Source organism: Mustela lutreola, chromosome X, assembly GCF_030435805.1.
Source record: "Mustela lutreola isolate mMusLut2 chromosome X, mMusLut2.pri, whole genome shotgun sequence".
Taxonomy (NCBI): domain Eukaryota; kingdom Metazoa; phylum Chordata; class Mammalia; order Carnivora; family Mustelidae; genus Mustela; species Mustela lutreola.
In genome coordinates, this window is record NC_081308.1 from 109866941 (window position 1) to 109881321 (window position 14381).

Genomic DNA, 14381 nt, shown 5'->3' on the forward strand with positions numbered 1-14381 from the left:
ATACATTTGATTCCAATATTAGCATGAAATGCTATTTTTAATCAGGAAACCTCTAAAACAATTTGACCTCTCTCATCTCTCTTTGTTCCAGTCCACCATGATGCTGTCTAAAATGAGGAGTGAGCTATTACCTTTTGTGTCATGGCTAGGGGCTCAAGATAACATTCATAGGTAAAGAACATACACTATACCAGTGTGACTATGACTAGTACTAAATTTTGTAAAGGATGCTTTGAGGCACAACCAAAAATAAGTAGCTCTGGGTCCATTAACAAGAAACAAAAATATTAGAGGACACTATAAAGATAAGCTCAGACAGTAAAGTCACATCTACACATGGAAACGCTTGTGGTAGCAAACAATTTACCTTATTTCTTAATAATGATATAAACTGTGGATATTTGCTCATTCTGATTATATTTACCTAAATGTCTATGACTTTTTTTTTTTTTTGCTCAAGTCAATATGACAGTTGTAAAGCTAAAATATTCAACTTTTCAATCCCCTTTTACCGAACATTAGTCAAATGGGTTTACTTTATATTCCTTTTAAATTGTGTGACAATTTTGCAATAGCCGTTCACAGGGCTTGTAACCAAAGAGTCTGCCCAGACTTTGGCCTCTCAAGGGAATCCTGGAAGAAACACACAGTAACACGCTAAGCTTTCTTCTCACTATTTGGAACATTTCTATCTGGCTGACAAGGCTGTTTGCATTGTGTTCTGCCAGCATCCTCCAAAATGCTCTCTGTTGGCCACACATTGGCAAGTCTTTGACAGCTCTCAGCCAGAATGCACAGCTCCTGAATAGCATCTAGGTCAGTGTTTGCCCTTCCATGCTGATGATTTTTTGCTTGGGTATCTAAGATCCTATTCAGAAAATTAAGACTCGCCGGGCTGCTACTGGGATTCTTTGTCCTATTCATACTCCCTTGTGCTTTTATATAGCATCTTAGAGAAAAAATATTGAGATTCATGTCCAGTGCTTAGCAATAGGTTAACTGTTTAGAGTATCTAAGGTTTCAAAGATCTACTATAGGATCAAATGTATGCCTTTGAGTAGTTTATGGCTCAATGACAGGAAGTTCTGAGGGCTTTGGATTATACAGACTTTTTGCTTCTTAGGCAAATTTGGTTTGTTTGATTCCTGTTTGTTTCTCCTTAACACATATTTGATTGTTTTTATTTCTTTCTTTAAAAAAAAAAAAAAACTAAGGTCTTAAATCCAATAGCCTATAATGTGACCATAATGCAATCTTATGGAATAAAAAATAAAAGTAATGCATATACCTATTTACAAAAATTTCAATTCTGAGCACAATAGCACATAATAAAAAAAACTTTGTTTCCTTCTTTATGGTAAATCTATATATGTATATATCTTTTTATATTTATACAAAAGGATCACACTGATAGCTCAATTTTCGTTGCTTTATTAAATGTTGAATAGAATTTCAGATATACGAAAAATAATGGATGTACTAAACACCTGTATTCTTACTACACATTTGAACAGAAGTGTCAAAGACCTGCATCAACTATGATGCCCCCTGTGTATCACTGAAGAAACCCATTCCCTTTCTCGCTGACTTAGAATACTCAGAATCCTGAATTTTGTATTTACTGTCCCCTTGATTTCTTATACATTTATCAAAGTTTTACTTAAAAACACTCTTTGATTTTTCATGTTTTTTAAACTTAAAATATATTGTATGAATTTATCTGTAACTTCTTAAACGTTTTTTGTTTAATATTATGTTAGTGAGATCATTCATGTTAATGTGTAGATATGGTCTATTACATTAATATATCATAGCTTATTTTAATTTTTTCTTTTGACAGCCTTTGATCTTGTTCCAGTTTATTTTTTTTCTACAAACAAACAAACAACAACAAAAAACAATGTTCTTCAATGTTCTCAGACATACCTCCTGGTAGACAGGGGTAAGATCTTACCTAAGATATATACCTAAGAGGAGAATGGCTGCGTCTAATGTTGTATACAAAGTCAATATTGTTATGTAATGCTAAATTGTTTTCTAAAGATTTGTACCAATTTACCCTTCCACTGCATCATATAAATGTACACATTTAGTCCATAACCTCACCAGTCTCGATAATGATAGTTTTGACATTTTTGCCACCTTGATGGATTATAAAATGACATCTCCTTTTAGTTTTAATTTGCATATCTAGCTTACTATTTAGATAGAACATCCTTTTTAGACATGTATTTGCCATCCAATTTTCCTCTCTTAGGAAGTGTCTGCTTAAATGACTTGTCCAATTTTTCATAAGGTTGGTTGTTCTTCATACAAATTTATGGGTACTCTTAATATATTTTAGATGTATGTTCTTTTTTGGCAATATGTGTTACAAACATCATTCCTCTCCAAGTTTCAGTTTTGTCTTTTTATTCTCTTATTGGTTACTTTTACGAACATGGACTCATAATTTTAATTTAGTTTAATTCAACATCTTTTTTTTAAGGTTTTTGTTTCTTGTTCTTAAAAATATCTTTCCTTACTCAGGATTGTGCAGATATCCTTTGAAATATTATCTAAAAGCCTTATTTTTTGCCTATCACAACTTTGTCTATACACAATCTGGGATAGATTATCATGAATGGTGTAGGTGGAGACCAAGTTTTACTTTTCACAGTAATATGCAACTGAATCATAATTACTTATTGAAGGTGGATCTTTCTCCATTGATCTACAGTGACACCCTGATCTATGTATCATCTATCTATCAGGTATCTATCATCTATCTGCTATCTTCATCTATCTATCTACGTCTTTTATATACCCAGTTTAATTCTAACATGTCTATTCTATTTCATTGGTCTATTTGTCTCTCCTCGCATTATATTCACAACACCTTAATAATGTGTCTTGTATTACATCTGGATACTTATAAAAGAAGTATTTTGACCATACTCTTCTAGAATATTTTAGCTATTCTTGGCCCTTGTTATTTTCACATAAATTTTGTATCAGCTAGTCAATGTCTAAATTATTGTTTCTTGGTTACTGTTAAGAGTTCTTCTATAATTGTCTGTTTTGTGTGTGTTGAGTTTGGGGAGTTCTTTATAGATCCTGGATAACAACCTTTTGTCTGTACTGTCATTTGCAAATATCTTCTCCCATTCCGTGGGTTGCCTCTTTGTTTTGTTGACTATTTCCTTTGCTGTGCAAGTTGGTGCAGCCACTTTGGAGAACAGTGTGGAGATTCCTCAAGAAATTAGAAATAGAACTTCCCTATGACCCTGCAATTGCACTACTGGGTATTTACCCCAAAGATACAGATGTAGTGAAAAGAAGGGCCATCTGTACCCCAATGTTTATAGCAGCAATGGCCAAGGTCGCCAAACTGTGGAAAGAACCAAGATACCCTTCAAGGTCGAATGGATAAGGAAAGTGTGGTCCATATACACGATGGAGTATTATGCCTCCATCAGAAAGGATGAATACCGAATTTTTGTATCAACATGGACGGGACTGGAAGAGATTATGCTGAGTGAAATAAGTCAAGCAGAAAGAGTCAATTATCATATGGTTTCACTTATTTGTGGAGCATAACAAATAGCATGGAGGACAAGGGAGTTAGGGAGTTGGGGGAAATTGGAAGGGGAGGTGAACCATGAGAGACTATGGACTCTGAAAAACAATCTGAGAGTTTTGAAGGGGTGGAGGGTGGGAGGTTTGGGGAACCAGGTGGTGGGTATTGGAGAGTGCACATATTGCATGGAGCACTGGGTGTGGTGCAAAAACAATGAATACTGTGACATTGAAAATAAATTTTAAATTTTTTTAAAAAAGGGTTCTTATATGACATGAATAGAAGATGTTTGTCAGTTTTTTTTTTTTTTAATAAATTCTCCAGCTTAAGGTTTGTCTATTTTCTTTATGGTGTCTTTTGATTAAAATATATTACTAATTTTAATATGATAAATGATTTACTTTTTTACTTTTTAGAATTTATAAGCTTTTATTTTTTATTTTATTTCATTTATTTATTTTTAGCATAACAGTATCATTATTTTTTCACCACACCCAGTGCTCCATGCAATCCGTGCCCTCCATAATACCCACCACCTGGTACCCCGACCTCCCACCCCCCCGCCACTTCAAACCCCTCAGATTGTTTTTCAGAGTCCATAGTCTCTCATGATTCACCTCCCCTTCCAATTTCCCCCAACTCCCTTCTCCTCTCTATCTCCCATGTCCTCCATGCTATTTGTTATGCTCCATAAATAAGTGAAACCATATGATAATTGACTTTCTCTCCTTGACTTATTTCACTCAACATAATCTCTTCCAGTCCCGTCCATGTTGCTACAATAGTTGTGTATTCGTCCTTTCTGATGGAGGCATAATACTCCATAGTGTATATGGACCACATCTTCCTTATCCATTCATCCGTTGAAGGGCATCTTGGTTCTTTCCACAGTTTGGCGACCGTGGCCATTGCTGCTATAAACATTGGGGTACAGATGGCCCTTCTTTTCACTACATCTGTAGAATTTATAAGCTTTTAATCTATTTTCACTGAGTTCATTAAATATTCTTCTGTATGTTTTTCTAAAAGATAATAGTTTTGTTTTTCACATTTAAATATTTCATCTACCTAAAACCAAATTTTTAAATGCATGGTGTAAAATACATGCTCAAATTAATTGTTTAAATATATGGTCAAGCAATTGTCATAATAATGTTATTAAAAATCTAATATTTCCATTTTATCATACATCAAGTTTAAATTTATATATGGTTCTATTCCTGGGTCCTATATTCTATTTAGTTTATCAATTTGTCTATCTTTTCATCATTACTTATACTAACTTGATAGAGCGCTTTTTATTGTTTTTTTTTAATAAATTTTGTGTTATGTTAGTCACCATACATCATTAGTTTTTGATGTAGTGTTCCAAGATTCATTGTTTATGTGTAACACCCAGTGCTCCATGCAATCCTTGCCCTTCATAATACTCACCACCAGGTTCACCACCCCCCTCTCCTCTAAAACCCTATTTGTTTCTCAGAGTCCACAGTCATTTGTGATTTGCCTCCTCCTCTGATTCCCCCCTTCACTTTTCCTTCCCTCCTCCTAATGTCCTCCATGCTATTCCTTATGCTCCACAAGTAAGTGAAACCATATGATAATTGACTTTCTTTGCTTGACTTATTTCACTCAGCATAATCTCCTCCAGTCCCATCCATGCCGATGTACAAGTTGGGTATTCATCCTTTCTAATGACTTACTAATATTCCATTGGCTATATGGACCACATCTTCTTTATCCATTCATCTGTTGAAGGGCATCTCAGAAAAGATGTTTGATACATGGCTAGGCAAATCTTTCTAATATGTTTTTCTTCTTTAAGTGTTCTGGCCATTTGGGGGCATTTACACTTGAATATAAATTTCAAAATCAGATTATTAAGTTACACCAAATAAAACTTTACTAATTTTTTATTGTAATTGCACTGAATCTAGGAGTTTTTAAAATCTATTTTCTATGTCCTAAAAGAGTCAACTCTGAGTTCTAGGAGGTCATATATCTCATGTGTTTTAGTTTGCTAGGGCTGCCATTACAAAACACCACAGACTGGGTGGCTAAAATAATAGAAATTCATTTTTTCACGGCTTTGGAGACTGTAAATCTTAGATCAAGGTGCCATCAGGGTTGCTTTCTGGTAAGGCCTCTCTTTCTGGCTTGCAGACAACCACATTCTTATATACTCACATGGTCTTTCTTCTATGTGCATGCATAGAGAGAAAGAGATAAACATCTCTGGAGTTTTTGCTCTTCTTACAAAAACTCCAGTCTAATGGAATTAGGACCACAATGTTCGTTTAAACATTGTTATCTCTTTAAAGTCCCTATCATTAGATGTACTCATATTAGTTGTTAGGGTTTCAAAATATGAATTTTGGGGGGACACAATTCAGCCTATAACATCAACATTATTTAAATATTCTTTACTCTCTTTTTAATAATGTTTTGCAATTTCTTCATAAAGGTAAATTTTATGTTAAATAAGATTTATATTGGGCACCTGGGTGGCTCAGTGGGTTAAGCCGCTGCCTTCGGCTCAGGTCATGATCTCAGGGTCCTGGGATCGAGTCCCGCATTGGGCTCTCTGCTCAGCAGGGAGCCTGCTTCCTCCTCTCTCTTTCTGCCTGCCTCTCTGCATACTTGTAATCTCTCTCTGTCAAATAAATAAATAAATCTTTAAAAAAAAATTATATTATGAGGGACACCTGGGAGGCTCCCTTGGTTAAGCATCTGCCTTTGGCTCAGGTCATAATCCCAGGGTCCTGGGATTGAGTCTTGCATCAGGCTCATTGCTCAGCAGGGAGCCTGCCTCTCCCTCTTCCTGCTATTTCCTCTGCTTGAGCTCTCTCGGTCTCTGACAAATAAATAAATAAAATCATTAATTTTTAAATATTTTGATATAATAGCAAATACCGTTTAGAAATTACATTTTAATTCTATTGCTTTTTGGTATATAAAAATACAATTTGAGTTTGTATAGAGATTTATATCCAAACACCTTGCAGAAAATTTTTTTTTTTTTTTTTTTTTTTATTTTTTTATTTTTTTTATTTTTTATTTTTTATAAACATATATTTTTTATATACATATATTTTTATCCCCAGGTCTGTGAATCACCAGGTTTACACACTTCACAGCACTCACCAAATCACATACCCTCCCCAATGTCCATAATCCCTTGCAGAAAATTTTACTTAATTCTATGATTTATCTATAAATTGTTTTGAGTATCTATGTATAAAATCATGTTACCCTTTCTCATGCCATAACTAATTTATTTTCTTGCCTTAAATTAATGATTAGGATTTCAGGACAATGGTGACAACAAGCACCCTTGTCTAGGTACTAAAGTCAGTAAACTGTAGCTGATGTTCAATGTGCAATAATTGTTAACACAGATCTAGACAAATTGTTTTTAATGTTTCTACTTTATGTATTGTGTTTGCTCTTGATTTTATAGATATTTAGAAATTTTACTAGGTAAAAATTATTCCCATTCTTTTTTGTAATTTTGTCTATCTAGAGAGTTTATTTAGATGTCTTATAAATATGCTAATGTAGGGGAGAGCATTAAGATGATAGTGCAGTAGGAAGACCCTAGGCTACTCTCTTCCCTCAAATACTACTAGATAATTATGGAATCATTCTGAACACCCAAGAAGTCAACGTGAGAACTGACAGAAAACACACACACACACACACACACACACACAAATTGCACAGATAGAAGGAGCGATGTTGCCACATTGAGGAAGGTAGGAAGTGCAGAGGTGTGGTTTAGGGGAGAAAGAGATCTCTGGTGCTGTGGAGGGGAGGGAGCCCTAGTTGCAGAAAAAGGTGATAGAGAGTGGAGCATGCAGGGATATGCAGGAGGAGAACACTTTCCTAAAGCCACTGGCTGGGGAAATGACAGGGACTGATGAATGAAAGACCTAATGTAAGTCAGGAAAACATCAAAATCTTAGAGGAGAACACAGGCAGCAACTTCTTTGACATTAGCCATGGCGACTTCTTACTAGATATATCTCCTGCGGTAAGGGGAATAAAAGCAAAAATAAGATACCGGGACTTCATCAAAATACAAAGCTTTTGCATGGCAGAGGAAACAATAAAACTAAAAGGCAACTTATGCAATAGGAGAAGATATTTGTAAATGACATATCAGATAAAGGGTTAGTATCCAAAATCTATAAAGAACTATCATACTCAACACCCCCCCAAAAAAAATAATGCAGCTGAGAAATAGGAAGAAGATATGAATAGACATTTTTCCAAAGAAGACATCCAGATGGCTAACAAACACAGGGAAAGAAGCTCAACATCACTCATCACCAAGGAAATACAAATCAAAACTACAATGAGACATCACCTAACACCAGTCAGAATGGGTAAAATTAACAACACAGGAAACTAGTTGTGACAAGGATGTGGAGAAAGGGGAACACTTTTATACTATTACTGACACGCCAACTGGTACAGCCTGTTTGGAAAACAGTAAGAAAGCTCCTTAAAAATGAAAAGTGGAATTACCCTACAATTGAGAAATTTTGCTACTAGGTATTTACACAAAGTGTACAAAAATACTGAAGGTTTTTTTTTTAAGGGATACATTCATTTTAATATTTATAATAGCATTATCAGCAATAGTCAAATTATGGAAGGAGCTCAAAGGTCCATTGACTGATGAATGGGTAAAGATGTGGTATAAAGATAGAATGGAATATTATTCATTCACCAAGAAAAAAAAAAGAATGAAATCTTGCCATTTGCAATGATTTGGATGGAGCTAGAGAGTATTCTGCTAAGGGAAATAAGGCAGTAAAAAAAGATAAATACCATATGATTTCAATGAACAATGAACATGGTGTGTGTGGGGGGGTAGTGAGGCAAACCAGGAAACAGACTCTTAACTATAGAAAACAAACTGAAGGTTACTGGAGTAGAAGTGGATCAGATGAATGTGTTAAACAGGTGATGAGTATTAAAGAGGGCACTTGTGATGAGCCCTGGGTGTTGTATGTAAGTGATGAATCACTAAATTCTATCTCCTAAAACCAATATTAAACTGCAAGTTAACTAACTGGAATTTTTAAAAAATGGAGTAAAGAATAAATATTAAGACAGACAAAAATAAATAGAAGCTAAAAACAAAGTAAAAACAAACAAACAAAAACAATAAAACAATTCAATTAAACTAGAATCTGTTTCTTTGGACAGATCAACAAAATTGATGAAATTTTAGCCAGATTTATTGGGAGAGAAGGAGGAGAGGGAGGGAGAGAGAGAGCTGAGACTCAAAATCAGTAATGAAAGAGAAGAAAAAACACCCACATTCACATAAATTCAAAAGATTATAAAGGAATATTATGAAAAATTACATGGCAACAAATTAAAATAACTAGAAGAAATGGATAAATTCCTAAAATCATATAACCTCCCAAAACTGAATCAGAAAAAAAATATGAAATACGAATACACAGATTAGCAACAATGAAACTAAATCAGTAATTAAAAACCTCCCAACTAACAAAATCTGAGACAAGATGGCTTCACAGATGAATTCTAGCAAACATTTTTTAAAAAGTTAATACCTTCTTCTCAAACTATTTGAAAAAATAGAAGAGAAAGAAAAGTATCCAAATTCATTCGATGAGACTAACATTACCCTGATACCAAAACTAAAAATAGTCATTAAAACAAAAAGTGAACTGCAGGTCTACATCTGAAGGACATAGATGCAAAAATCTTGAAGAAAATTATACCAAGCTAAATCTAAGTTTAAGAAGTTAAAGATCTATTTCATTGATAGATCTTTAACTTTTTAAACTTAGATTTAGCAATGAAATAGAAACCAAAAAAACAGTAGAACAAATCAATGAAAGTAGGAGCTGGTTCTTTGAAAGAATTAATAAAATTGATAAACCCCTGGCTCGATTTATCAAAAAGAAAAGAGAAAGGACCCAAATAAACAAAATCATGAATGAAAGAGGAGAGATCACAACTAACACCAAAGAAATACAAACTATTATAAGAACATGAGCAACTCTACGCCAATAAATTTGACAATCTGGAAGAAATGGATGCATTCCTAGAAACATATAAACTACCACAACTGAACCAGGAAGAAATAGAAAGCCTGAACAGACCCATAACCAGTAAGGAGATTGAAACAGTCATTAAAAATCTCCAAACAAACAAAAGCCCAGGGCCAGACGGCTTCCCGGGGGAATTCTACCAAACATTTAAAGAAGAACTAATTCCTATTCTCCTAAAACTGTTCCAAAAAATAGAAATGGAAGGAAAACTTCCAAACTCATTTTATGAGGCCAGCATCACCTTGATCCCCAAACCAGACAAGGATCCCACCAAAAAAGAGAGCTATAGACCAATATCCTTGATGAACACAGATGCGAAAATACTCAACAAAATACTAGCCAATAGGATTCAACAGTACATTAAAAAGATTATTCACCACGACCAAGTGGGATTTATTCCAGGGCTGCAAGGTTGGCTCAACATCTGCAAATCAGTCAATGTGATACAACACATCAATAAAAGAAAGAACAAGAACCATATGATACTCTCAATAGATGCTGAAAAAGCATCTGACAAAGTACAGCATCCCTTCCTGATCAAAACTCTTCAAAGTGTAGGGATAGAGGTCACATACCTCAATATCATCAAAGCCATCTATGAAAAACCCACCGCAAATATCATTCTCAATGGAGAAAAACTGAAAGCTTTTCCGCTAAGGTCAGGAACACGGCAGGGATGTCCATTATCACCACTGCTATTCAACATAGTACTAGAGGTCCTAGCCTCAGCAATCAGACAACAAAAGGAAATTAAAGGCATCCAAATCGGCAAAGAAGAAATCAAATCAGATGATATGATACTATATGTGGAAAACCCAAAACTCCACTCCAAAACTGCTAGAACTTATACAGGAATTCAGTAAAGTGTCAGGATATAAAATCAATGCACAGAAATCAGTTGCATTTCTCTACACCAACAGAAAGACAGAAGAAAGAGAAATTAAGGAGTCAATCCCATTTACAATTGCACCCAAAACCATAAGATACCTAGGAATAAACCTAACCAAAGAGGCACAGAATCTATACTCAGAAAACTATAAAGTACTCATGAAAGAAATTGAGGAAGACACAAAGAAATGGAAAAATGTTCCATGCTCCTGGATTGGAAGAATAAATATTGTGAAAATGTCTATGCTACCTAAAGCAATCTACACATTTAATGCAATTCCTATCAAAGTACCATCCATCTTTTTCAAAGAAATGGAACAAATAATGCTAAAATTTATATGGAACCAGAAAAGACCTCGAATAGGCAAAGGGATATTGAAAAAGAAAGCCAACGTTGGTGGCATCACAATCCCGGACTTCAAGCTCTATTACAAAGCTGTCATCATCAAGACAGCATGGTACTGGCACAAAAACAGACCCATAGATCAATGGAACAGAATAGAGAGCCCAGAAATAGACCCTCAACTCTATGGTCAACTCATCTTCGACAAAGCAGGAAAGAAGGGAGAAGGGGGTGGGATTATGGACATTGGGGAGGGCATGTGATTTGGTGAGTGCTGTGAAGTGTGTAAACCTGGTGATTCACAGACCTGTACCCCTGGGGATAAAAATATATGTTTATAAAAAATAAAAAAATTAAAAAAAAAAGCAGGAAAGAATGTCCAATGGAAAAAAGACAGCCTCTTGAATAAATGGTGCTGGGAAAATTGGACAGCCACATGCAGAAAAATGAAATTGGACCATTTCCTTACACCACACACAAAAATAGACTCAAAATGGATGAAGGACCTCAATGTGTGAAAGGAATCCATCAAAATCCTTGAGGAAAACACAGGCAGCAACCTCTTCAACCTCAGCCGCAGCAACATCTTCCTAGGAACAACGCCAAAGGCAAGGGAAGCAAGGGCAAAAATGAACTATTGGGATTTCATCAAGATCAAAAGCTTTTGCACAGCAAAGGAAACAGTTAACAAAATCAAAAGACAACTGACAGAATGGGAGAAGATATTTGCAAACGACATATCAGATAAAGGACTAGTGTCCAGAATCTATAAAGAACTTAGCAAACTCAACACCCAAAGAACAGTATCCTTCTAAAGAATGAATGGGTCAACCGGGAAATTAAAGAAGAATTGAAAAAAATCATGGAAACAAATGATAATGAAAATACAACGGTTCAAAATCTGTGGGACACAACAAAGGCAGTCCTGAGAAGAACAAATAATCCAATCAAGAGATGGGCAGAGGACATGAACAGACATTTCTGCAAAGAAGACATCCAGATGGCCAACAGACACATGAAAAAGTGCTCCATATCACTCGGCATCAGGGAAATACAAATCAAAACCACAATGCGATATCACCTCACACCATTCAGAATGGCTAAAATCAACAAGTCAGGAAATGACAGATGCTGGCGAGGATGCGCAGAAAGGGGAACCCTCCTACACTGTTGGTGGGAATGCAAGCTGGTGCAGCCACTCTGGAAAACAGCATGGAGGTTCCTCAAAATGTTGAAAATAGAACTGCCCTATGACCCAGCAATTGCACTATTGGGTATTTACCCTAACGATACAAACGTAGTGATCCAAAGGGGCACGTGTACCCGAATGTTTATAGCAGCAATGTCCACAATAGCCAAACTATGGAAAGAACCTAGATGTCCATCAACAGATGAATGGATCAAGAAGATGTGGGATATATACACAATGGAATACTATGCAGCCATCAAAAGAAATGAAATCTTGCCATTTGCGACAACATGGATGGAACTAGAGCGTATCATGCTTAGCGAAATAAGTCAAGCGGAGAAAGACAACTATCATATGATCTCACTGATATGAGGAAGTGGTGATGCAACATGGGGGCTTAAGTGGGTACGAGAAGAATAAATGAAAGAAAATGGGATTGGGAGGGAGACAAGCCATAAGTGACTCTTAATCTCACAAAACAAACTGAGGGTTGCTGGGGGGAGGGGGTTTGTGAGAAGAGGGTGGGATTATGGACATTGGGGAGGGTATGTGCTTTGGTGAGTGCTGTGAAGTGTGTAAACCTGGTGATTCACAGACCTGTACCCCTGGGGATAAAAATATATGTTTATAAAAAATAAAAAATTATATTAAAAAAAGAAAGAAAAATAAAGAAGATATTTCTGTAATGTATCTTAAAAAAAAAAAAAAAAAGAAGAAGAAGCCATAAGAAGGCTACCTGAGAACCTTTATAATGACAGGATGTTTCGAATTAAGAGGGCATTGGACCTGACCATGAGGCATCAAATCTTGCCTAAAGAGCAATGGACAAAATACAAGGAGGATAAATTCTACCTTGAACCGTATCTCAAAGAAGTTATTCGGGAAAGGAAAGAGAGAGAAGAATGGGCAAAGAAGTAATCATGGAGTTGAAAACTGTCATTGCATCTGCCCTCAAGTATTTTTAAGAAGTTGAATAAAGCTGAAATGTACAATTTAGAACTATCTGAGCTGCAAATGTATTGCTTTAAATAAATATCTATTATGATTAAAAAAAAAGAATTACTAAAATCAAAAACAGAAGACAAAAGTGTTAGTGAGGATGTGAAAAAGGGAACTTTTGTGCATTGTTAGTGGGAATGCAAGCTTATTTAGTCACTGTGGAATACATTTTATAAGTTCCTCAAAAAATAATAATAGGATTAATGTATGATCCAGAAATTACACCACTGAGTATTTTCCCAAAGAAAATGAACCCCCTAATTAAGAAAGATATATGTTCCCATGAGCTTTTTGCATTATTTACAATAACATAATGGAAGCAATCCAAGTGCCCACTGATAAATGAATGGATAAAGTGTATGTAGTATATATACACAATGGAATATTAATTATAAAAAAGAGTGAAGTACTAACATTTGCAACAACATGAATGGATCTAGAGGGTATAATGCTAGTGAAATATGTCAATAAGGGAAAGACAAATAGCTTAATGTGAAATCTAAGAAGAACAATAGATTCATGTGGAATCTAAGAAAGAAAACAAATGACCAAAGAAAAAAAAGAGACAAACAAAAAACCTCAGCAGACTCTTAAATACAAAGAACAAACTGGTGATTACCGGAGAGGAGTTGTGGTGAGGGAAATGAGTAAAATAAGTGGAGGGATTAAGAGTGCACTAATCACGAAGAGCAATGAATAAGGTAAAGAATTGTTGAATTACTATATTGTACACCTGAAATAATGTAGCACTCTATATTAATTATATGGAAGTGTAAAATAAATATATAGTATTAATAATGATAATAATAATAAATGCAGGTATATTGTTGTTTAAATAAATTGCAGTACCCTTGGTTCTTTCTTGAAGAGTTCAATACTTATGGTAAAGGATAGATAAGATAAATGAGAGGATGGAAAGCAAATAGTAAGAGTCTATGAGATGTGGCCAAAGAAAATTTCCATTATGGTAAGCTCCAGCTTTCACTCAAAATAATGGAACATTCCTCTTCTGTCAACATTTTTATCAACATAGATGATACGAGGAGATTATGCTGAGTAAAATAAGTCAAGCAGAGAAAGTCAATTATCATATGGTTTCACTGTGGAGCATAAGGAATGACATGGAAGACATTAAGAGAAGTAAAGGAAAAGTAAATTGGAGTAAACTGGAGGGGTAGATGGAACATGAGAGACTGTGGACTCTGAGAAACAAACTGAGGGTTTTGGAGGGGAGGGAGGTGGGGGAATGGGTGAGCCTGGTGGTGGGTGCTAAGGAGGGCACTATTGCATGGAGCACTGAGTGTAGTG

General features: G+C 35.2%; 1 protein-coding gene across 1 annotated transcript; it reads left to right on the forward strand.

Moving 5' to 3' along the window:
• Positions 1-5218: 5218 nt before the first annotated feature.
• Positions 5219-13076, forward strand: LOC131821062 (cytochrome b-c1 complex subunit 7-like). The gene is made up of 2 exons (XM_059156840.1): positions 5219-5237; positions 12787-13076. Exons 1-2 carry the CDS (start codon positions 5219-5221, stop codon positions 12990-12992), a joined length of 225 nt encoding a protein of 74 aa, XP_059012823.1. The 3' UTR covers positions 12993-13076.
• The last annotated feature ends 1305 nt before the right edge of the window (positions 13077-14381 follow it).